The sequence below is a fragment of the Aotus nancymaae genome, unplaced genomic scaffold, assembly GCF_030222135.1.
Source record: "Aotus nancymaae isolate 86718 unplaced genomic scaffold, 86718_ANA_hifiasm-v0.15.2.pri h1tg000057l, whole genome shotgun sequence".
Classification (NCBI taxonomy): domain Eukaryota; kingdom Metazoa; phylum Chordata; class Mammalia; order Primates; family Aotidae; genus Aotus; species Aotus nancymaae.
This window is the reverse complement of record NW_026988471.1, coordinates 49290563-49317587: the sequence shown is the minus strand read 5'-3', so window position 1 is coordinate 49317587 and position 27025 is coordinate 49290563. Positions and strand designations below refer to the sequence as shown.

At 34.4% G+C, this 27025-nt stretch overlaps 1 protein-coding gene across 24 annotated transcripts in view; it reads left to right on the top strand.

The window, feature by feature from the left end:
• NRXN1 (neurexin 1) overlaps window positions 1–27025 on the top strand; it is a 1142110-nt gene that overhangs the window by 560558 nt on the left and 554527 nt on the right. For 13 of the 24 annotated variants that reach the window (XM_064364076.1, XM_064364070.1, XM_064364075.1 and 10 more), the window contains 3 exons: window positions 7356–7529; window positions 12717–12743; window positions 13647–13766. In XM_064364076.1, the coding sequence (XP_064220146.1) occupies window positions 7356–7529; window positions 12717–12743; window positions 13647–13766 (321 nt within the window). The remainder of the gene's footprint in view (window positions 1–7355; window positions 7530–12716; window positions 12744–13646; window positions 13767–27025) is intronic. The other 11 variants (XM_021675805.2, XM_021675804.2, XM_064364083.1 and 8 more) reach the window with 1 other exon arrangement.

The following is a 27025-nucleotide window of genomic DNA, read 5'->3' as shown; positions in this document are numbered from 1 at the left end:
GTCCTTATTGTTTAAATGATTATTTATTGAATGCGAACTACTAATTCATCCATTCATTCCATGAGTCAACAAATAATTATCAAATGCTTACTAAAAATGAGAATATGAAAGCGTTAGGATTATTCCTTCAAGTAATTTATAAACTAATGGATACATAAGACTTCCACATACAAAGAACTGAAAATGATAAAATCATTTTCAGAAAAGGAGTTCAAATTTTTTTTGAGGGTTCCAAGTTATTTATCTAAGGAAATAGGTACACAATTACAAGGTGGAGTCTGAGTTGAGTCCACCAAGTTGAACAGGATTTTGAAGAACAATATCAGAAGAGGAAAGGCATTCCTGATGGAAGTATTGTATCCCGTAAATAACGATGGAGCTGTGCAAAAATGCAGGATGGGAGAAAGGATGAAAACATAGTTTGACTAAAGATCAGGGTGTGAGGAGAAGATAGATACTATTTCAATCTTCTAGCTGGCCAAGGTTATTTTGGAAAGATAGTTCAATGTTTAGCAAAAGTTTTTGAAGAGAGATAATTTAAAATACTGATCACTGCTGAGCCTTAGACTTAATTTGGATGATACAGAAAGGTATTGAAGTTATCAGAACACAGTGGAGTGACTGATACGGTGTTGATGAGGAGGCTGAATGGAGACAGTGGCACCAGGTAACAGGTTATTGCATAAACGGTGTGTACAAGGAGAAAACTAGATAAAAACTGGAAATGGGAATGAAAATGGAATGACGAATGTCAGAAGTATTGGCAAAGTTGAGTCATTCAGCCTTGACAGTAGTTTTAATGTAAGGTGTAAGATAAAAAGAAAGTTAAAAATGATTTTGAAATTCCAATATGGAGAGCAGGTACAATAGAAATTTGGCTGTTATACAACATGAATGTCTAAAAAAAAAGTAATTTCATAGCAGGGGAGATGATGAAGGTTTGATTTTAGGATGGTCCTAGAAATTCAGGACAAGCCTAAAGATAAGGGTTTATGGTTGTTTCCTACAGAAGTAAAAATAGGTTGTTGTAAGACTAAACCTTTTACAAACCAAGGAAGACTAAGATGTATAGAAGTTAAAGGATAATTAATAAGTCAAACTGGTGAACACAGAGCATCTCCTCCGCAAAGAGTTTCTAAAATTAATCTTTTTTTAAGAAAAAGAAGAGATTTATTAAATACACAGATCTTGTGTCTCACAGTAAAACGTCTGCTTGAATTACCCCTTTGATTTCCATTTTGAATACTTTATATGCCTTGAACTTAAAAATTGTCTTGGATAGTTTTCATTGTTCATTTTTGTGTGGTTTATTACAAAAATTTCTATTTGTCTACTTGTAAGCTCAAATAGGTTAGAGCGGTATTAACTTCCCATGATTTTTCTTTTAGTAGTTTAATATTATTTATTTAAGCAGTCACAGGATATAGTAACTTAGGCTTTCTCAGAAATCAAATAAATATTGTTTCTCAGCTATTACAGGTCATTTTCTTTTATCTAACAAGGAGCACCTGTTTTAGAGGTTTAGATTTGTCTCCTAAAGACAAGCTCTCTCAGTGTATCTGGATAAGGTCTGACCTGCAGATATTCCTTTATGTGTGTGCAATAAAATATTAAAATTAAAGATAATGATACACATTTGGGGACGGAGATTGATTGTTCCCTGCATTAAGTAAAAGCACCCTTCCTGTAGAATATGCTCAGAAACTACCCCAGGTTGATTGCACCGTTTTTAACCATCCAATCACAATAAGAATTGGGAGAAGGAGTTGCACCCAAATTTTCTCTCCAAGGTCCAATCTTCTTACAAGGAAGTGTCTAGATTTGTACTTTCTCTAGTCCAGCTATAGAAAAGTAAGTTAATGTTTGTGACTTCACTATTTCTTTTTCCCCAAATGCCACTTATAAGAGTTTGTGAGAGCTTCCTTCATTTTTCCTAGAGTTTTAGCTGTTCGAATCTACAAGGCAATTGTCCTTTTTTCTGCATGTTTTTTTTTTTTTTAATTAAAATGAAAGATATTTAAAAGATACAAAAAAGTACACGTGAATAAACAAGAAAGCTGAGTCAAAGAACTAGTTATATCTTGACACTTGCATTCTGCTACTGTAAGGCACAGCTTGGTCTTTACTCTAATTGCCTTATGCTCCCTGTTTTAAGTGAAGAGAATATCTCCACCACTTCATTTGTCTGCTTTTGGCTGGTAGTTCAGAAAGAAGGCCTCTAAGCTCCAACCTCTGTTCCCTAAGCCCCAGATTCATGTCACTGGATTCATGTTCCTACTCAAATTCCACATGTGTAATGTTAAATGCAATTTTATTTCCCCTCTGACTGTTACTGCTTGAAATTCCCTAGTTTCCTAGCCTGCTTTGCTTTGATCCTTGGATTTCTCATGGTCTTTATTTTTTTTCCAGCCAGTAGTCATAAGTTCTATGGTAGCTTTTCCTTTGACTTTACTTATACAATATTATTTACGTTTCTTAATAAAGAACTGAAAATTCCTCTCTTCCAGGCAAGCCTTTTACTGTCTTTCCTAAATGCCATATAAATTTTTCCTCCATGGTACAATTGTGCTGTTCCTGTGTCTGGCATCCACATTTATATCATTACAATAGTAATGTCTCCCATACATTCCTCTTGTTTCAACTTCTCTATGCTGCCCCACCTTGCAACCAAAGTTCACAAAAACTTGTTATTTTTCTGATTTTCTAAGGAATGTTTAGTCTGTACCTCACAACTTTGCCCTTGGGCTTCATAGAGTTTTTTTTTTTTTTCCTCTTAACTGCTTTGTATCAAATTAGGAGATATTTGTCAGGCAGCTTTCCTATTTTTATTACCAGATTCAATGCCACTGAATTTCAAACTAAGTCAAAGGAGTCCTTGAGCTTTTAGAATCGTGTAAGGCACACTTCCAGCACATAGATGACTGTCCACTAAATCCAATAGAAAAAATATCATCAAGAATTTATAAAATTGACATCATGTCCCTCCAATTGTGCTAGAAACAGGAGACAAACTAGACCTCATTCTTCTGCATTTCTCAGTGCAATCAGCATAGACTGAGGTATGTCATAGATGTGTAGTCCTTACAGACATACCGACACAGCCATACCAGATCAATCACGTGCTGAGTCCACGCTGTATGCTACATGCTTTACATACGTACTTTGTAATCCTCGCACACTTGCAAGGTAGGCATTATCAATCCCATTTCATAGACGAAGAATCTGACTCTCAAAGAAGTTAATGTAACTTAACTTGCCTACGTTGAGACAGCCAGTAGGTGGCAGAGCCAGGGTTTGTAGACAGAGAAAACTAAAATGACTGTGCACTATTCCCTAGTCAATACTGCTCAACTACTGGGGAACAGATATTCATGATTATCACCCCAGTTCATTCACAGATAACACTCTTGAGAGAAACATGGTGCCTATGTATATACAATACTAAAAATAAGGGTGTTATGGAGATTACTTTAAGAATCTCACCCCCTAGACATTTGAGTTTTTTGGTATTATATATGTTCTCTACATCTTTTGCTGAAAGTGTCCCAATTCAGCCTTTGCCTTATCAATTGCCTACATAGTCCTTAAGGCATATGAATAAAAATCATCCCCTAATTTTGAAGAACTGGTAACAGGCTAGCTTCATATCTACAGAAACGTGACTTTTACCGGTTGCCCATCCAGGCTCTTGTTCACACACAGGGCCATTAAGTATATCCTTCTTCACATGCACAGGAATTCACCTGCAAGGGCCCATTAGCGCTAATGGGTCATTTATTTCCCCATCACTTCAAGATCAAAAAGAGAAGCTGCATCTTTGACAAGTGGTAATGGTATACAGGGCTCAGACCACTTAAGGAGTTTCTTTGTTCTCATCATGTGGCAACCCACCAAGGGACTTTCGACCACTATTTGCTATATGAAAGAGTTTATGAACAGTACTAAGTGGTGATGCTAAGTACACCTTAGGTAATGAAAATGAGAATGAGTACCCTATTTAGAAAGCCAACCTCATCTACCTTGGTATGTTTGAAGCTTATATCCTACACTGCTGGGATTGATATTTTCCGCTCTTTAGTAACTCAAGGGAAAGGTTACTACTTCTCTTCAATAATCCTTACAGCATTGTCAGGTGAGTAAGTTTGCTAATAGAAAACACAGGGATTGTGGTAGGAGGTGGGAAAAGAAAGTCAGTTAGTGCATGTTAGAATTAACATTCTCCCCATGTGCTGCCTTACTGTTCCTCTTTTTTTATTCTTTTCTACTGTGACCTCAATCCATAAGTTGGCTGACAGTATTTATTGAGTGCCCACCATGCTTAGAGCCCAGTACTAAGCATTCTGGGAGACACAGCCTCTCTCCTCCAGGAGGTTAAAATCAGACAGAAGAAGATTGATTAACAAATATATAGTATTCCATATATAATTTTTATTACTAAGTTCTACATCTGAAAAGTCTAAAGCTGTGCCAGAAATTCTTCATTCAATTCCCCACTCTTCTCTACTACATTCATTAGGCCTGAAGGAGAGCTGAAATTTTCTAACAAATTTTGTTCAACAAATGAAAGTAGTAGGTAGTATTTCCTTGCATTGCTCTTTGACATGTCAAAATATAAATCTCAGCCCACAATCTCTGATATACAAGAAATGGTAACTTTTCTGTTTTTCTATAACTCACTTTGGTTTCTATTTTTAGCTTTGATTCTTTGAGTTAGTGAAGTACAATCTCAGGCAATTTTAGTTCTCTTCTTTTTCTGGCATCCTATCTAAATAACTCAATGGGGGAAGTTCCGCTGTACTCATTTTTTTGGGGGGGTGGATAAAGAAAGGTGGCATGGAAGCTTGTTTTAAATAGTCTAGAGTCAGCATTCAGGTGCTCACTGAGCTGAAACCCAGCATCTTCATTCTTGTATGCATGACCTCCTCAGGTTGGACTTTTTTTTTTTTTTTTTTTTGCTATTTCTGTCCACTCTAGAAATTCTTCTATAGCTCCCATGGCACAGAGGATTATGGAAAGTACTGTGAGACTCTCTAAGCTCTTAGATAGTCTACAGTGCAGCCATTTCTTTTCAGAGATCTCACTACTGTCTCTTAGTTCTGCTGAGGAAATGCACAGAGGTTTGCATTACTCCTTGAAACTTATCTGAGATTAACCAGAACCCAGGAAATTAGAAATCAGTGCCCTCTTTGGCATTCGCCAATGACTATGTTTGCACAACTAGGCTCTTCCGACTTTATCTCCTGCTTACCTGAATGAGGATTAGGAAAGCTTTACTTTTCTTATGTAAACTCCAATGTGTATTTATTTCATTCCTCAAAAGGTCTAGGTTTTTTTGGACTTAAATACAGAAAGCTAATTTTGTATCTTTGATTTCTGATTCATATTCTTTCTCTGTGGCAACTAATATACAATGGCTTGAAATTTAAGTGAGAGCAAAAACAAAGGGCAAAATAGAAATATGGAAGAAAAATCAAATAATACTTCAAAAATAGTATCCCCTCTCTGACCAAAACCATGCTGTCTTTTAATATTAAAGATGATGGCTAATAGCCAGTAGACTTTGTTTCATTTAAAAGGAGGGGAAGTAAATATATCCAGTACTTTCAGTGTAAATTATATAGGATCGATTGCATCCTAGTTATAAAACTTATAGTTTTAGTTAGTAGGTCAAGGACTTAAGTTCTCAGTTTTTAAGGTTAAATGACTGTGAGTACACCACATGATTCCTGTATTTCAATTTACTCATCAATACAGTTCAAGAGTGTTATATCTGTGGTTTGCTTTTACCCTACCTACAAACGAATATGTTAGCTTATTACTGTTTAATGAGTGCCTGCAGAAGACAGTATATTTCAGGGTAACAGGCCAAGTCTGTGTATCAGGTCTCCTTGTTCCCAAGTCCCATGAATAAAACACAGAAGGGCCCAGGTGAACATTAACATTGCAGGATTTTTGTGTTATACAGGGAGACATGTACCAAGTGACATGAAGTCAAATATAATGGTTACCATGAGAAGGAAAGTTGGGAGGCCAAGACAGGATATTTCTGGGTAGGATACCATAGTCTGTATATTAGTTCTCCTTGTTCCCAGTCCCATTGAGACAACACAGAGGGCCCAGGTGAACATTAAGATTGCAGGATTTTTGTGTTATACCGGGGAAAATGCACCAGGTGACATGACATTGAATAGAATGGTTAACATGAGAAAGAAAGTTCAAATGAAAACGTAAGTTGGAGAAGCAGCTAAAAAGTGTATGTTACAGAACATGTAGACAGGAGCTGTAGCAGTATATTACTGAATTTTGAGGTCACCTTCCTTATGTTCTACATTGATAAAATGTTTACTAAAGTCAGTTAATTATATTTATTGAATATTGTCCAGATATGGTGAATAATCTGAAATAGAAAAAGAAAGACTCAAACATAGATTGAAATCTCTTTTTTTTTTTAGGTAATTGTCCATAAAGTTGGGAAATCCCAAACCTAGAGACAAAAAGTTCACAAAGCTGAGCAATGTTTTCCATTAGAAACTGCAATAAAATTAGAAAAATAAGTTGAAAACTTGTTAACGGATTTCAAAACAACCTAAAAATTGAAAGTAGTATGATTTTGCCTAAAAAAATAAACACCTGAAGAAGGATGTAATATTCAGTTATATACAGATTATTACATACGTTACTGAACAAGAGAGGTGCAAACAAGGACAATGGGTTTTAGTCTAGTATAGAAGGTGGCTTTAGACACAAAAAGAAACTTGTTGAACTTCTGATGAAGTGAAAGACACAGCGATCTCTCAGCAGAAGGCGAATTTACAAATAATGCCTGTTGACTGTATATGCATTGCATACTTCTGCTCTGACGGATGCTTCATATATTTCGTCTCATTTAATCCTCATGAAACCCTATGGGATAGGTTTTGATTGTTCCATTTTAGAAACAATGATACTAATAATCAGAGACTCTAGAATGTGTATATATATATATATACACACACATACACACACACACACACATATATATATATATATTATTTTTCAAGGTTTTTAAGTTATGAGGCCTGTATTTCAACTCAGATGTATACATCTCTATAGCTAGCCCACATTCCTTCCATTTGGCCACATTATATGGAACTATTTTAGTTCTCTATGGAAATAGTTTTTAGAAATGTTTCCTAGTGCCAGTATATTATTCAAACACTTCTACTGTTTAGCACTTTGGAAAAAAGCAGCTAGTCACAAATTTACTTTTTTATTAACTTAATGAAAATTAAACCTCCCTGTTTTTTCTCCATCCTGCTATGTGTTTAAAGTCAACGACATGATACTTTTGTTAACAGACTTTGATCTTCTCACAGGTGACCTATATATAGGAGGAGTAGCTAAAGAAACATACAAATCCTTGCCAAAACTTGTACATGCCAAAGAAGGCTTTCAAGGCTGCCTGGCATCCGTTGATTTAAATGGACGGCTTCCGGATCTCATCTCAGATGCCCTTTTCTGCAATGGACAGATCGAGAGAGGATGTGAAGGTACTTGATTTTTGTCATCACACCCTAAATAATTCTAATTTCAACTATACCTGAGAACAAATCTCACTATCTAGCAAAATTCTGGTAACTGGTCAAATACCTTCTTTGGGCGTAGAAATCCTTATTCGTGTGTTCAATTTGTTATCTCATAAAACTTAAGTTTTTGAGTTATATAGTACACTTGATTAGTTTGTTAATCAGTTCTACAATGCTTGCTGTATAGCATGAAACAAATATTACTCCAGCAAGTATTAATCAACTTGTGCTCATTTTTTAATATCTACCTTCTCTTTTGTTTTAAGTTCAGGGGATACAGGTTCAGGTTTGTTTTGTAGGTGAACTTGTGTCATGGGGGTTCATTGTACAGATAATTTTCCCACTCAAGTATTAAGCCTAGTACTCATTAGTTATTTTTCCTGATCCTCTCCCTCCTCTCACTCTCCACCCTCCAGTATTCCCCATGTCTGTTGATCCCTTCTATGTGTTCATCTGTTCTCATCATTTAGCTCCCACTTATCGTTGAGAATAGGCAGTATTTGATTTTCTGTTCCTGTGTTAGTTTGCTAAGGATGAGACAAGTCACTATGTCAGAAACACATGTGCAAATATATTATCACTACGCAATGCACAATTACAGAGATATGGAATCTACCTAAGTGCCCATCAGCCAATGAGTGAATAAAGAAAATGTGGTATGTATATACCATGGAATACTACTCAGCCATAAAAAGAACAAATAATTTCTTTTGTAGCAACTTGGATGGAACTGGAGGCCAATATTCTAAGTGAAGTGACTCAGGACTAGAAAACTAAATGCTTCATGTTACTCACTTACAAGTGGTAGCTATGCTATGGGTACATAAAGGCATACAGCATGGCATAACGGACATTGGAGACTCAGAAGCTGGGAGAGTGGGAAGGAAATTGAGTGATGAAAAACTCCTATTGGGTACAATGTAAAAGACTTGAGTGACAGATGCACTGAAATTCTAGACTTCACAACTATACAATTCATCCATGTAACCAAAAACCACTTGTACTCCTAAAGCTACTGAAATAAACAAGTATTTTAAAATAAAAATCTATATGCCAATAGCATATAACAAGAGGATAAAGTTCAGATACCCCATTCTCAAAGCACTGTTCAATGGTTTGTACCTGGCAGAAACAGTGTATCCTGTATATTTTCAGTTTGTTTTAGCAAAAACAGGTTTCTTGTCTTACCCTAGGCTAATATTCCATACATCAGAAGTGCACTGAACTATCTTCTGTTCTTTTCTGCTCTGTATCAGACCAAGATCTGTAGGAGTACTTTTTGATTGCCACTTTCATTTTAGATAATTTTCACTTCAACACCTCAGTTTGTTTGAGAAAATTTTTCCTCCATAAAAGTAATTTAATCACATTATCATGAATTTTGTGTCTCTGGATGTGTTGCTGTTTCTCCTGTAATATTGAACACAGTTTGGGTCATTTTGAAAATTTTAGATTTATGAGGAGATTTTATATGGGAGAAGAAGAAGAAAAAAAATTGAATTTCTGTCCCCCAGGTGATTATGAATCGCTTATTCTCAGCCAAAATAATGCCATTATATTTAGCAATTACCTAAGTACATAGAAATTTTATATTTGAAAATAAGTTTTTTTCCCTCTATGCAGCATATGTTTTCATGAAATGTTAGGTGAAATTCAAACTGTCTTGTAATAATATCAGAGGATAAGGTTATTAATGGAAAGTGGAGTTGAGTTCATTTTTAATGTTATTAGTATATTTCTTTATATTTTGGCATAATGCGTCTGTAATGCATAAGGAAATTATGTTTTTTCCCTTTTAGCTAATTTTAAGTAAGAGACACAAAATTGTTAAGGGGATCAATTCCCATTAGTGGATGAACACAAGAATGTGGGACAACATAATTGTTGGAGGTGATCTAATTAGTGAGAATGTGTCGATTTACTTTCTTTTATTTTTTAAAGAAAGAGGTATTGCAGTCTCTTATGAAAAATATTTGTCAAAAATAGGCCTTTCTACAAGTTGCTTGGTATGTGACTTCTCACCTACAAGAGATGGTGAGAGCAGATAGATAACATCCAATGAGATAGAAAACAAGAGGCCAACACACAGGACCCCCGTCACTAGTGAGTGAGTGGGCGGAAGCAAATGGATTAAGAGAAGCAAGATCTATTAACAAAGGGCATTTGCAGTAATGATGTTTGCTATTGTTTATCAGCATAATCTACTAAGGAATTTGTTTAAGATGATTAATTACCTATTAAACAATTATTTAAAGTTTGAACTCACTCAGTCAATTATGGCATTGGTTCTTTCCTTATCTATGCTTTATGTATCTGAGCTTTAATAATTCTCACCCCCTGGCACCGCTTTTTTTCTTTGCTCTTAGAATATTACTTTCTGTCCTGAATCTTTCATTCCAACATCAAAGCGAACAACTTTTAATTTATCATTATGTCTGACCTGTATAGTTCCTAGGAATAATCTTAGATGTACCTGTCATAGGTACAGTTGATGAGATTCACACATTTTTAGGATTAGTGATTTAATTATAGATACTTAATAAATTATCTTTCTGAAGATTGTTAGCTCATGTAATTTGGTCCAAACCACATTGGAATAACTTAACTTCCCTATTGATAGGAATACTTAGCATACCTTTGGTATAACCTAATAATATCTTGTGAGGATTTTCCATTGTTCCTACCCAATAGACCCACTTATCTCTAAGCCGCTTATTTGCAAAAAGCTTTTGATCTTCCCTAAATAATCACTTGTTGCCTTTTATTTCTAACATATTTCAGTGAGTTCATTTTATTTATAAAATATACCTCAGCTAGAGTTCAGATTTTAACCTTTCAAAGTCTATTTAGATACCTGTACTATCTCATTAAATCATCAAAACTCTATAAATTAGGTATCATTGTCTTTTTTTAATTTATAAATTGAACCTCAGAAAAGTAAGATGACATTTCTAAGGTCACCCAGCTAATAAGTGGATTCAAACCCAAATTTACCTTACTTGAAAGCAAAGACACCTAACCTCTTTTTCTGTTGTTTCTTTGGTTTCTGGAAATTGCAGTTCTACCTTCATTTTTATTTCCCTTTTAAACATATAATTAACTTTAATAACTTAATATAAATGTCCTTGTAGCTTTTTCCCAATTTTATTCAGTGATAAAATAAAAAGAATATTACATAACTCAAAAGAAAAATAAGTTTAAGGCTCTATCTTGTGTAATGCCTGTCAATGTTTAAACATTGTTCTAGAAGGTGAGTACTTCGAAGAATGTGTCTTGTTGGGCACAGGCATGCATTGTCTTGTAATACCTGAATATAAAAAGACTATTGTGATAATGAAAATAAAATAAAGCATGTCTGTATGCTGCCATTAGAGGCTTGGCAGGTACTCTGAATTGCTGCTCTACGATATGGGCAGATTATTTTTCTAAGATTGCAGTTTTACTATTTTTAGGATTTAGCATTATTTCTTAATTGCGTTGCTGATAATATTTGCAAAAACAAAAACCAAAATCTGGATCTTCATTAGTTCTTGCTGCTGATCTTTTCTTCTGCTCTGCAGGTCAGAGAGCAAATAGATATTTGATAAAATGGCATCTGACCCAAACAAGGCTTGTATTACTCCCTGTTTCTTTGCTTAATACTGGAAGAAATATGTGAAGGAATATTGCTTTGAGAGATTTTATTTTTAAAAATATGGTAATTATTATTGGTCTCTTGACATGGGATAAAGATCAGTAGACCATTTATCTCTCAAAGTTTGGAACAAAAATTAAAACTGAGGAATTAAGAGGTTCTTAGTTCTTGACACAAAGAACTAAGTTGAGTTTAGTGGTTTTTAGTTCTTTGTTACAAAGAACTAAATTGAAAAAAACTGTTACAACTCTTCAGGTTTCCTGGACTTGGGAGTTCTTCTTATTATTATTACTACTTATATAAAATACTATTTTTGTTTTGATTATTATTATACCTATTATTTTTATGGAATTAAGATTTATAATTTTATGGTTTCTGAATTTGTGACTTCTTGTAGTTTAGACTAAATTCAATAACATTCAATGAAGAATACCTTTCTTAAAAAATTTGCAATAGAAATGTAATGGTAAGGTACATGTTTAGCAGCCATTTTTCAAAATCATCAATTTATATAAAGTATAATTACCGATAATTCTAACTTATTCACTAAAGCAGGCACCTCAGAGGCTCTCGATTTTATATTAATAGCATCTATTTAGCTGGTGTCTGTTTTTCTATTTTTATAAAACCTCTAGGTTTATTTACTAGAAAATATATTAGTTTATACTCTAAAGCTATTTAGATAGACTGTATTCTCTTTTCACCCCTCTCTAAGATAGTTCTTATTAGTGAGGTTTTACTGTAACCAGTTATTCACAGGGAAGTTTATGAGTTGAAGACAATTGTAAAAGTACAGAAAATACAGATGTAACTCTGAAATTTGTAAGTGGTATAAACCCAATCTATAAGTTCAAGGATAAACACTACAAGTGGAAATTTTATAAAGAAAATTCCTTTATGAGGGATTATATTGCAGTTGGTTTCTTCCAGCCTTACTACTTCCTTCATCCACTTGAAGCGATATACAGTATCATTTGTGCAGTATTTGGTTTGGTGTTTGGTGTCACTCTAAAGTCCAGCTGTTGTCAGTGAATGGCTGGCATTACAGTTTGAAGCCTTAATTGCAACTGCAAGATAAAAGATCTAGAGGGAAAAACATAGAAAGGGGTAATTGCCTGCTAGTGATCATAGTCTATACCGTATCTGCACATGATGAATGGTGCTGCATGTTCCAAATAAGCAACACAGTCACTTTGGTAATGCATTCATATCTATCCAAGAGAGGAAACATATAAAGGCTCCTTTAATTTTCCTTCATTACATGTCATCGGCTCAATTAACCATTATATATATTTACATATGTACAGTTAAATTCTAATAAATTACCGCTTTCTCATTTTTGGCTTCTCTTAAGATTTATGGCTGTTAGTATTAATTTGTTTGCTCTACATAGCATTTTTCTCCCCCTTTACAGCAGCATGCCTTTTGAATCTGAACGTTCTTCTGTGTTTGCCCCATTTCAGTATTGCTTACTAACATTTAATATATTTTGCTTTTTTTTTATTTTGCTGACAAAGTTGCATTGATGAAAGCTGACTTGCAAGGTAGATAGCCCTGTGTGTACAAAACAAGACTGAAACCCCGTAATACACAGTGGAAACCCTAAAATAACATATTTTACATTTTTACCGTAACTGTTATTTGGGTTCAGATTTCATTTTTTCCCTTCTTCAACATTGTGCAAAAAGCCTAATTTTGTAGTATAGTTTGTATAAAGGCTTTCAGTCTTGAATATGTTTGTATAGTGATTGCCTTTAGTGCTTTGATCATGCTTTTTTTTTCTTTAGTTCTTTGTTTTTCAGTGTTCTAGTTATGATTCTTTAGAAATAGACTAGCATTCTTTTTACTTGTATGTTAAATGGGGGCATGTCATTTATATGGAGTTTTTAATTTTATGTTTAATTGCATGAAATTGTTAAAGCATGTGAATTGATACTTGCCAACATACCTATCCAAAACACCCAGCAATCATAACTTTATCTTTCTGAAACCTCTAGGGCATTTTTTGCATAACTCTCTTCAGTTATTTTGCCAATCGTATCTCGATTTCATGAAGTTACAATCTCCATTTCTCATTATGTCTCTATTCATTGGTCGGAAGTTAAGGAGATCCATTCATTTTCTAAAATCCAAATGTCGACAAAGAATTATTGAAGATGGAATGAGATTACCTGCTACGATAATCATACTAGAAGCTATGTGCTTGCTTTTGCTATTTGTTGGTTTAGTTTATGATTATAATGTATTATATCCTCTACTTGAAACTTAAGAAAACCTTCGTATTACAGCCTCTCAGTTCCTAATTCAGGTGTGTGAACCAGAATTTTCACAACTAGTTTGGACATATCATCTGAGTTGTTGGCAACTACTATATGTGATCTAGCTCATGTATAAAACACTTCTGGATTTTTTTATAAAACCCAAGTTTCCTTTCGATTGTTTTGCAGGACCCAGCACAACCTGCCAAGAGGACTCATGTTCCAATCAAGGTGTGTGCTTGCAACAGTGGGATGGCTTCAGCTGTGACTGTAGTATGACTTCCTTCAGTGGGCCACTCTGCAATGACCGTAAGTACCTCTCTGAGTATGGACTGATACTCATCATCGCTTCCAGTTACTGTTTGATATCTAAAGTCTAACACTGAGAGTCCTTATATTAATTCTGAGTCAGTTGAACTGTCATAACCCATAGAAGCAGTTGTTTCTACAGAAAGGTTAGTTTTGAAATACTCATTCTTAATTAAGGATACTAGTGGCTAAATCTGTGATGATGGTGATTCTTTGGTTTTCAGGTTTATTGTTTTATTTTTAGTTACTAATGATTACCTTGTTCAAAAGAATGGTTTTTATTTCCAATATATGGCAATTCTCCCTTAGATTTTGAAAGAACCTTCATATTATTTTATATTAAATAGTACTTAATTTACTATGATTATGTCTCGAGGGCTGTAATTTTAGTGAACAGTTACAGGTCTCATTTTTTTCCTCTGCGTACATCTCTTTAAACCCATTGCTGCTTTTTACTTTAAAAAATATATCTATTCAAACATTGTCCTTCAGGCACTCTCCCTTGTATCTTAGCAACTTATGTTTTTCTCCTTAAAATCCTGTAAGTATTGCAGTATAAGCACGACAATAAAACACAACATGCACATTACATCATGGCATATCTGCTAGTGCCTGATTTATATCACAGGAGTGGAGGTTTGAAGATGGAATTAACTGGTCTATAAGGTGAAGTTTTGTGTCTTAATGTTCAAATAGGTCCTGATTTGTAGCACGTCATCAAAATGATAAAAGCATTTCATACAAAACATAGCATTCTGCTATATTACAAGAATATTCCTGACAAATTCTCCTGGTTACAAAATAGAATACGTGCTTTATGTTGTCAATGCTACGACATTTAAGCTATGGCTACAGGATGATGGAATAGAAGATGTCATGATTGAAGGTTTGGATTTTGCAGCAGATGCTGGATTTGAATGTGGATTTAAAGAAAGAGTAGAGCTTGTTCATTTTGACCTTTGTCTACTTGAGACTATTCATGTCAACAGAAAGTGTATCACAATGTAGAAGACAGGGTCAGCCTACAGTAATCCATTGAACTGACTTGTTGCACCCTAGCAATAAAGTACAACTTACCTGCTGTCTTTAGGGTTCCTTTCCAAAATATTGACTGTAGAAAAAAAGACACAACCAATGCAGAGTAAAATCATATGTTGAAGAGGGTTTTAACAACCATGCCACCGTAGATGGAGAAATATTTGTTCTTCATTTTACTAGATTCATTTCCCATAGAATTACAGTAAGCCTGAAGCAATAAACGTGTATTCATACCATACATTTGCAAACACTGTATTTCTGCAAGCCAAATCATATTTAAAAAACAATAATGTCATTTTGGGTTATATAAATAACTTTACATAAAGTCTGAATAAATATATATACATAATATATAAAGCAACCTTACCTGTGCTTTTCATAAGGATATGTACATATGTCTATGGAGAAGTTACTACCTGCTTTTGTTCCTGCCTCACAGAAAATGACATGAATTTATTTTCAAGGACAATAACAAGCCTGAATATCTGTTAAGATTTTATTATGGCAAATTTTTCATCCTGAATATGATCCTGACAGATGTATGACTACATGTGGTAGTTGAGAGGGAATTTTTTGGTGTGAAAATATTTTTCATGTTGCTAAAGAATTTTTTCTGCCAAACTTTGCTTAATCTAGTTTCCATGTTTTACAAAACAGTTGCCATTTGGTTGTGGCAGACTGTGTATCCTCATATACCAGTTAAATATAAAGAATATAATTTTATGTGTGTATTTGTAAGACTTTTCCTAAAGGAACATCAAGATGCAACCTTAAGTATCATGCTGTCTTCCAATCATTTTTACAGAAAACTATTTTAATGCTGCTCGCGGGTGATAGTACTGGTGATGACAATGATAAGACTACTTGTTATTTTCTTGTAAATAGGTAAATTTCATTCAATAAATATGTCTCCTGATATGCCTCTTGCACAAATCAGCATTAAAATTACTTTAGAGAGCTCCCAGAATACATGCATTTTGATTAAATCATTACCTCTTAGTGGGTTTTCTGAAAATGTGAAATGGTTCCTTGGCTTGTACGTTGAAGTTTCAGTGGTGAGAATACATAGGTACACATCAATATTTAAAAGCAAATCTTATTTTATATCATTTACAATTGGTAGAAGATACGTTAGATATTGTTACTTTGAAGACATGGAATTAATAAGCAATAGAAATAGCATGAAACACTTTTCTCACTTTTTAAATTGATCAAAATAAATCTTGTCTCTACATCTCACTGTTTTTCTATACGATGCACAAATAGAATTAGTGTGATTCCTGGGATTTTAAGAAACTCCTTTTCTGTATAGGAGCTGATTTTTCTTTTAAAATAAACCCATTTAAGACATTTCATTTCTTAACGAAATTTTCATCTCTAACTTAGTTATTTGTTCATAAATTCTGTGACTGCAGCCTCCAACTAAATAGAAAACAAAAAAGAAAATAGAAACAAAACTTTTTAATGGGGGACAGAACATGCCACATTACAAAGGAGACCTTCCCTCCCCCAGATTAGAATTTCTAAATGTCATCTCTCTGGTAAGTTTCATAGAGTGGGTTAAGGTAACTAGAAAAATTTATTTATATTAGCCTGGAGATATAATTAACAATGGGAAGATGGGAATACTTTACAGCTTGTAAATGTAATCTTGGATAAATCATACTAATTAATTGAACTGAAAGGAATCTTTCAAAAAGAAGTGCTATGCAAAATGATGCCAAAGGCTATTTTTAAAGAAATATGTTTGTGAAACCCTTTCTCCTCTGGAAAATTGCCATCTAAGTGACCTACTCATTGACAAAAACAATTGTTCTGTGCATACGTGTATATGGATATGCATGTGTATGTGTAAGATGGTGTCGTATACTCACCTCAAGTTTTCCTCCATATCAATGCCAAATTTAGATCCTCTGTATAATTTTTCTGGTATATTATATAATTTCTTAATTGTCTCCCATTTCTTATTCCTCTTTCTTCTAATCCGTTCTGTGCCTCTCTAGCAGTTTTTTTTTTTCTCTCTCTTTCTATTCATCCTGGTTTCAATTTCATCAGTCTTTCCAAATTCTCTTATCCAGAGGCAGTATTTTTTCTCCTCTGGCTTCCTATAGAATTTGGTTTATGCTATTTAATTGGCCATCACTTTCTCCTTATAGTTACTTATGTTTACTCTTATCTCCCTATAAGACTGTATGCTTCTCTTAGGAACAATATTCTTCTTTGTTTTCTTGGTTTATAAGCCCAGTGGTATTTTATAGCATGATAATTGTAATAACTCACTAAATCAAAGCTTGCTAGATGCATGAATCTTGTACAAGAATTTAAAGTATATCCTCAGTGTCCAATACTACTTTCCAAGTTAGTCAATGTGGAATTCATAGACCTTGATGATCTAACCCTAACCTTCATGTTCATACTTATCTATTGCAGAACCTTGTCCATATGGCATATTACCACCAATTTACTTACTCACAGTTTTCTGAGCAACATTACACCTTCCAATTTCCTCACCATTGCTTATGCTAATTTCTCCACCTGGAAAATGCATTCATTCCACCTGGAATGCATTCTTTTCACTGTGTCTGCTTGAAGAAATGTAATTTCCTTTCCAATCTCTACTTAAACTGTGTTGTCCCATGGAAACTTCCTTTATTCTCTGAGATTGACATTATTTTTCCCTCTTTCGAAATTGTAAGGAACAGTGTGCTGTGCTACAGTGTATGGTGTAGCGATTTATGAAATTTCTCTTGAATGTAACCATTTACTGAGCACTTACTATGTGCCAGGTCTGTGCTAAAAGTTTATATTCATTATAAATTTTATGTATCACCTATTAATGCTTACATAGTCATCCACCATCCTCACACCAGTATGCTACACAGTAATCCTTTTCTGCTTTTACCCAGTAGTCCAGAATAGAATGTAACCACATTAGCTAATTTAACGTCAGGTTGGAGAAGACGAATATGGCTATGATCATATGAAAAAGAGTGAACATAATAACATTGTCACATTACATTAGTATAGAAATGTCGTGTGCCAAATTACAGTTCAGTTTCAACAGGGTCTGTTACCATAAGGGAATAATATATCACAGTGCTGTTATTTTGGTGCTACAGCTTAGGAGGGTGTGGGTACTGTTTTATTAAAAGACTATTTTCAGAATTCTAAACTTTGCCAAGAGAAAATCTTTCTGATAGGAATATATTGTATCTTTCATATGAGAATTAGAAACATCCACTGAAACAAGGATAAAATACATTTCATTGTGACTTTTTACCATGACATTTAAAAATATCTGCAACTTTGTTTCTCAGCTTCTTTTGTTGTTTGAAAGAGAATCCAATATCTAGTATCTGAGCATCAATAACTGAACTAATGTAAGTGAATCATAACATGTATTTTAAAAAACCTGGATCTGAGTAATGTTATTTCTTTTTCATTTAGAGCTGCCAGTAGTATTAAGCTCAGAGCTGATTTGCTACTGGTGTCACTTAGGGCTGAATAAAATTTAGAAATTAGCTTTGTCCACAACGAGATACTCTTTGTGAGTATGATGAATCTTATTAACCTTGAATTATTTAAACATTTCTAAATGGAAGCCCTTAAGCTGTTTAAAGCAATTTATAAGTATTATTTACTGATAACACCTTAGAAAAACTATCTATGGGAAAGCAGAGTCAGACCTGCCTCAGGTTAAATGATAAAGGATGAAAATATTGTTCATACTAAGAAAATCTAATAAAGGACAGAAAATAAAGCATAATGTATGACAAAGAAATGTAAGACACCGTAGAAGTGCTACCTACTACTATTTTACATAAGCTTATCCAGGTTCTTGTTAGTAATTGACATTATAAAAGTAGATGCATAAATGGAAGCATTGGTCTTTTTATATTGTTGTTGGGAAGCTGAATAATAGTTTCAGTCTGTATCTATGTAAGAAAAGTTAGGTGGGGAGAAAAACACCAAAAAAGGGAGTAGAGTATTGCTGTATTTGAATTATCCATGGTAGTCCCTTGCCCTGTTCAGCAGCTGGATGATTGAACTCTCAGCAGCCTTTTAGTCTATGAATTGTGCCACCTTGGCACCTAGAGATAAAAAAAGGAAACAGACCCAGTTGGAATATTTTCTTTACCTATGGATTTTCCTGCTAGTATGCTGTAATTTTTCTGGCTTGATTAAAACTCTGACTGTGTAGACCTTAATTTGGCTCAGTTGTTAGCATTCTTCATCATGGATCTCATAGGTACATGTGGATGTGGCTTTCAATGTTGGCCTTACTATGGAAACACCATCCTATCTCACCAGAGCCCAGCTAACCTGAGTTCCATTCAGAGAAGGTTTTGCTAGTCATCTTGACTAACTATCCTCAAGGAAAGACAATGGTTTTAGTTATCACTGGATGCTATTCAAAGAGATCTATGACCATAGTCTCATCTGAATGGTGTTTTTTTTTCAATGTGAATGAATTATACTCATGTGTATATCATGTTACTTCCATCTGTAGCAACACAGCAGGTACAGAATCAAGGCTATGCTTGGGATACTGCCTTAATCAGAGGTGCTAATTTTTGAAACTTGCAGCCATTAAGTTTAATTTTGCTTTTTACATAGATTTTACTTCTCTGAAAATGATGTACCAAAAGCCATGTGAACAAAATGAAGGTAAATCACAGTGAATTATCAGAACCTGGTATAATACCAAATAAGTACAAATAATAAATAACTTAGTATGACAGATTGGATAAAGAAAATGCAGTACATATATACCACAGAATACTATGCAACCATAAAATGAGAAGTGAGAAATGAGATCACGGCCTTTGCAGGAACATTGATGGAGCTAGAGGGTATTATCCTTAGCAAATTAATACAGGAAGAGAAAACCGAATACCACGTTCTCACTTATAAGTGGGAACTAAACTATGTGAACTCATGAACACAAAGAAGGAACAACAGACACTGCCGTCTACTTGAGGGTGAAGTGGGAAGAGGGAGAGGAGCAGAAAAAATAATTATTGGGTACTAGGCTTAATACCTGGGTGATGAAATAATCTGTAAACAAACCCCCGTGACACAAGTTTACCTATATAAGAAGCTTTCATACATACCCCTGGACCTAAAATAAAAGTTAAAAGAAAAAAAACTTACTATTTATTAATCAAGAAGATATCTGAAGAGGGTAAACTGTTAAATACTTCCCCCACTTTATGATATCAAATTATCACAAGTATTTTTTAATGTATAGGATTAAAGATAAATAGCTTATGATTTATGAAATCTTTTATTTTAAAATAACATAATTATGACTGGATTTGGAAAGATGTGTTGGATGAGACCTAGGTTGTTTCTTTACTTTGTTGCTAGTGCATAAAAAGAACTACAAAAAATTGTATGTAGATTACATCAACATATTTTAATGCTAATATCATAATTAATATGCATTATATGCATGCCATTTATATTTTATAAGCTTTATCTTCCTTTTCTCCAAAAATATCTGATTACTTTAAGTGTAAAAAGAAGAATACTGAAGCATAAATAGTTTTAAAAAAATTTTATGGATACATGATACTTGTACATGTTTAGGGGTTACATGTAGTATTTTAGTACAAGCACACAATACGTAATGATCAAATCTGGGTAATTGGATATCCATCATTTAAAATATTTATCACTTTTTTTTGTCAGGAGCATTCCAATTCCACTCTTCTAGCTATTTTGAAATATACAATAAACTATTGTTAACTATATGTGCCGTATTGTGCTATCAAACACTAGCTATTGTTTCTTCTACCAATCTGTATCTTTGTATACATTAACCAAACCCTCATCATCCTCTGCTCCCTTGTACCCTTCAGCCTCTGGTTACCATCTATTCTACTCTATTCATTACTTCTAAGAGATCAATTTTACTAGCTCCCACATATGAGTGAGAACATGCAATATTTGTCTCTCTGGGCCTGCCTTTTTTCACTTAACATAATGACCTCCAGTTCAACATATGTTGGGATATATATACTATTCCATTTATCCATTTATCCATGGACACTTAGGTGGATTTCTTATCTTGGTTATTGTGAATTGTGCTGCAGTAAACATGCGATTATCTCTTCAATATATTTATTTCCTTTCTTTTGGATACATATCCGGCAGTGACATTAGTGTGACATATAGTTGTTATGTGTTTGATTTTTTCAAGGAACCTCCAAGCTAGTCTCCTTAGTGATTGTACTAATTTACATTTCCACCAGTGGTGTACAAGCATTCCTCTTTTCCTACATTTTCACCAGCATGTGTTATTTTGTCTTTTCTGTAATAGCCATATTAACCGGATTGAGATGATATCTCATGGTGATTTTAATTTTGATGTGTCAACATGATTTTTTTCATTTCTCCAATGATTAGTGATGTCAAGAATATTTAGATACCTGTTGACCATTTATATGTCTTCTTTTGAGGAATGTCTTCTTTTCCCCATTTCAAAAATCAAATTATTTGTTATTATTATTTTATGACTGTATTGTTTGAGTTCTTTATGTATTCTGGTTATTAATTTTTCATTGGATGTATAGTCTGCAGGTATTTTCTCCAGTTCTTTAGATTGTGTCTTCACTTTGCTGATTGGTAGGCATGAATATTTAAAGTAATTTCTTTGGGCTGAAATGGTTAGTAATTGGCACAAACAGAATTTGAATATGTTTGTCTTTGAGGCCATATTTTTTTGCACCTACAATCACCATTAAAGAGGATAGATTCAATGAAAATGCAGTTGAAATTCCCTAGCAGCAAAATTCCCGAGAGAAGTTAGTAATAAATGCACTTTAACACTGTGTAATGTTTTTCCATGCTTTTCCATCTCTTCATTCTTAGATGTAAATTTAAACCTTATGCTCTTCCCCTCAGCTGCTCAGTTGCCACTTGTAAAGATGAGTTAAAAATTCAGAGTGAACTGTCACAAGTAATACTGTCATTAACTTCGTTCTGTTATTAAAATGATACTGATTATGAAAGAGAGATGGGAATTTTCTATGATTTTTCCATGACAGCCTTTCTGAGTTTCTCAAAAATAATAATCTAATATTTGATAATGAAGTCAGACAAAATACTCCCCAAAGTACTTTTGCATAAGTCAGATTCACAATATATACAGTGGGAAATTAACTGCTAAGTTTCAGAATTGTGTTGACCGATGAATGTGTACCAAATGATTTATTATGTTAATTATACCTGAGTTTATTGTTTATACAGTTGTCGAGGCAGAAAGAAAAAGAAATAGCTAAGTCAGAGGCTAGTAGTGTGGCCTATGAAGGTCTTTGGTAGATATACAAGAGAAATACAAGAGGATGCATGAAGCCCAGTGTATTAAAAGTTAATACAAAATTAATAGTAAAGACCAAGGGCCCCTCTTTTGTGTAGGGACGGGAAAGAAAACCCTGAGGAAACATGTAGCGTCTAGAGAAAAGGTCAAGATAAAAATAACATTGTGTTTGCATTAAGGAATAATTCAAGTTATAAGGAAAAAAATATTACTGTGAAGGAAGTGCACCTTGCCCAGGGATCCCTTTTGCTTCCCTGAACAAAGGGTTGTGTGTCTTTAATGAGATTTACTGTGCCAATTAAAAAGTATAGAATTCTTTTATGGGGAGGAATTGTGGCCTTCTCTACAGTTCTGTGATGTTGTACATTTTTTACCTCTCTTGTAGCATTCTATAGCAGCATAAAGTACAAGGGTAATCTGTTAGCTCTGAGTATTATAGGTTGTGTGATTTTAATGACCCTAATGATCTAAATTCACATCTCTCAGAAAAAAGCCTATAGAGTGTGAGGCTTAATCTCCCCAGGATTTGGTGAGATAGGAAGGTACAAAGGCAGTTTTTAACTTGAAATGATTTCAGAATGGAACAAGTTTCATAAAAGGTTCAGCTGCCATAGAAGAATAAAAAAAAAATTGGTCTTGAACAAGGAGTAGGCTGTATTTGAAGGAGACAGTGGAAACTGTTCGTGTAGGTATGAATGCTTCTTATAAATACGTAACATATGACCCTTTAGGGAGAGAAACAGATGGAATATGTAGCCGAAGATAAAGAATGCATTTTTCTTGGTTTCTTCACTCCAGTGGTACAGTGTATATTTTGATATTTGGCAGTTCGATTTTGAAGCTTTCAAGGCCTCATCTGGATTCCAGCAGTTCAGGGCAATGCTGACATTGTGAAGAGTTCTAGGTAGAAGCAGGCTGTTGAATTTGCTTGCAGAGCTTCTCCGGGTCATGACATGATGTCTAAATAGCCCAGCCTTGTTTCTATGTCAAATCTTTGATGAGTGCCCAACTTTAAGGAATCCAGAAGCAAGGATCCAGATTCATGCAATCATTGCACAGTCGGAGTAAGATAGTATTTCTGAAACTGTGGGGTCCATCTTTGATGACATCAATTCTGAATCTGTTCTCTGAGGCCCTATTCAGGGAAAGTGCTCCATTTGCTAAATTAAAAACAGAAAAGTGTCAGAGAAATACCATTTCCTCTCAGCCGCAGGAGACATCCCAGAAGTAATTAAACTGGATTTTGGTGTGTCAGGCACATTTCTTTTATTGACAGTGACAATAATTCTGTAAATCAAAACCTGGAAGCATTTTCAGTGTTGTTGAAGTGCTAAAGATAAAACCTAAGGTTTTAAAATTAAATCTCATGAAACTAAAATTGATCTGTGGAGTGCAGCTTGAGAAGCTGCCGCCCGAGTTCTAAATGCAACCTCTCTTTTGAAATTCAGTGCCTACAGTTTCTGAGTCCCTGAAAGCTATGGCCTTGTAAAGCCAAATGGAGTAGGTCTTCAGTACTATCTCTCATTTATGGTTTTGAAGTCTCCAGGAAAATTCTCTCTCCACTACCTCAATATTTCCTTTTCTAATGCTGTCAGTAGGTTTTGTTAACATGCAGTTTTTCTGGCATTCTTTCATTCTTTCCACATTTAAGGTCCTCCAAAATCTTATGCAACAACTGTACAGCATGCATACTTTATTCTTCACATGCTCTCGCATCAGCTCTTTGTTACAGAGATGTAAAGAGACACACTGGTGTAGTCAATGAATTTTCTTTATGCCTTCATCCCTGCTAAATGATGCCCTCTTGGGGGCATGGTCCTCTTCCTTCCCTCCTTTTCTCTGCCTAAGAAAATTCAGCCTGTGGCAATGACCCAGCTCACATCAAGTTCATCCAGAGTAGGGCAGTCTTTGATTGCTTGATGGTTCTTCTGCTTCTGAGCCCAAATAGTGTCTAGAGATGTCTTTTTATGCATGTCTTTATTTCTCAGCTAAAGTTTATTATCTCATTCTTCTATTTTCAGTATTATTTCTCATAGTACATATTAAATGCTCAGTAATATTAGAAGATTGGTGTCTTGGAGGCTCCATTAATTAACACACATGTGTGTATGTAGGTTTATCTTTGCCCATTTCTACAGTTATTTTAAGAAAATATGTACATATCATATCACATCTAGCAGGAGTAATTTATTATGCTTTATCATATTAATGAAAATGCATTTTTCATTATCTTTATTCCTGATAGTAAGGACTAGTGAAATTAGAGTCTTATGTAACTAGAAACAAAATGCTTTGAGTAAAGGTTTTGTGTGTGTATCTAGGAAGAGTTTGTATGTGACTGTGTGTGTATTTGTGTGTGTGTATGTTTGTGTGTGTGTGTGTTTATGAGCGTGGATACATATCATGGGAGATGATGAATTTAGCAAACACTTTCTATTTTCTTCACATTCCACTGCAGTCCTGATTTGTGTATTATCATACCATTTTTTTTTTTTTTTTTTTTTTTTTGAGATAGAGTCTTGCTCTGTCACCCAGGCCGGAGTCCACTGACATGATTTCAGCTCACTACAACCTCCACCTCCTGGGTTCAAGCAATTCTCGTGCCTCAGCCTCCCAAAGAGCTAGGATTATAGGCACTTGCCACTACACCCAACTAATTTTTTGTATTGTTAGTAGAGATGAGGTTTCACTATGTTGTCCAGGCAGATCTTGAACTCCTGACCTAGTGATTCACCTGCCTCAGCCTCCCGAAGTGCTGGGATTATAGGCCTGAGCCACCATGCCTGGCACATATACTATCATATTAATTTTGATAACTACTAGGACGTTTTGTCATTTCAAAATAACTATTTTTTGTTCACTTTATTTTTTTCCCATTAATTAGCTGATGCTACAGGAATCATCAGATCATCGTGAAATGCTATACTATTTATATTTGATCTTTTTTATGTAAGCTTTAAGAGTTGACAGTCTTAAAGTATTTTTCCAGCAATAACATAAGCTCTTGGGTATAATAATAACATTTCTCTTATAGTAGCATATCACTTCTGTGTTCTCTTTAGTCTCCCAGTGTCCTTGAATAATTCTTTAAGTGTTCCCTTTGCAGAAGCCACAGGAGACCCAAGTGTCCATTTGATGTAGTGTAGTTGGAATTGAAAATATTCTTGGTGATTTTTCCTTTCATATTAAATATGCTAAAGATAGCATTTATATATGCAGCTGTACCAAGAACAAGAGACTTAGTTTGCCTAATAGTTTTGCTTCAATAGTTTTGGAGTATATACCTGAAATCAGCTTAAGAGGTGATGGGTATAGTGACAACATCAGAAACAGAACAAATAGGTTGTTGGAGGAGTTGAGAAAAAAAGTTTAAATAATAAATTCGAAGAATACTAGAATTGGTCTACCTGAATCAGAAAGAAAGTAGTTAGTCTAATTAGAGATAGTTTGACTAGATTAGTAGTTCCCAAACGGTGGTACCTGGGTCAGCATTGTCAACCTTGCCTGTGAATCTGTCAGAAATACATATTCTCAGATCTCACCGCAGGCCTCCTGAATTAGGAACTCAGGGAGGTAGAGCTCAGAAACCTATGTTTTAAGAGCCTCTATATGATTCTAATGTACCCTCACATTGGAGGACTATTAGAGTAGTAGATTATCTTTAAAGTCCTTTCCTTAGTTCTTTGCTTTCTAGATAATGAAGGACTTTATTTAATAGAATTAAAGTTCTGCCCAAAGAAATTTTGTAAATAGAACATCGTGACTACATTTATGAGGGGCTTTTAATACTATTGTAGATATTTAACATACGGTGATTAGGAAAGAATATAAAATTTCATTTTGATTGTCATTCTGTCCCATTGGCTGGCAATCTTGAAAATGTTTGAAAAGTTCCTGTTCACATTATTCATGCTATGAAAAGCTATTTCAAGGCAAAAATTTCTCTCCAGTGTGAGGGGAATGACCAAATCCAAATGCACATTTCTCTATTATTATTCTTTTGGGTTTCTTTGGAATAGTATCTGATAATTTATGTAGATTGAAAATTAAAGTTTTATTCTTGTCTGTAAACAGGTTTAAACCTAGAAAAAAACTTGAGTCAACTGAACCATTGTCAAATTGCCATTTATATTAGGTACATATTCTTCCCATGGCATTCTTTTTCATTGCCAAAAGCATTCCCCATATTTGTATATTCTTACCACTTGCTAAACAAACTGACTGCAGTTTACCAGCAATTCCAGACACAGTTTCCTCTCTGGCTAGCAGATAGCCCATACCTAGTAAGATCTTCATATTTGTTTCTTTTTAAATCACACAGGATTTACATGTAAACATTCTTCAGCTGCAATCCCAGTGTGTGACCTTAAGTAAGTCACTTCAGCTGTGTGGACCCCAGTTTTCCTCATTATAAAATGAGGGATTGGGCTTGAAGTCTGTAGAGCTAAGAGTCTGTGACTCACTGTCACTATATTCTTTCTCTTCTTTTTCCTCAACCCTCAGACCTATTTTTACTCATATTTAAGGCTCTTCTAGGACGCAGCCTACAGCTCAGTCACAGTACACGAATCTTAAGCTATATTTTAGCCAGAGACCTTTCCTGCCAAATCCTATAAAAAGGAAGAACTTGGAAAAAGAAATCTGATTAATGGGATGTCTTCCTCTTTTCAGAAAGGAAACTTTGAATTAATCCTGCAACACAGGGCAATGACTTTAGCTATTTTATTTTTTCTTTCATGTTTGTATAGCTATTTATTTATAACTCCTTTCAGATATCTATTTACATCAACTTTAAGTTGAAATTTTTTGCCAAAACAGAGATCATGCCTGTGTACTTGCTTAACTAAACACTAGGTGTAATTATTACTGGTAAGTAAATAAATGCTTTTTCATAATT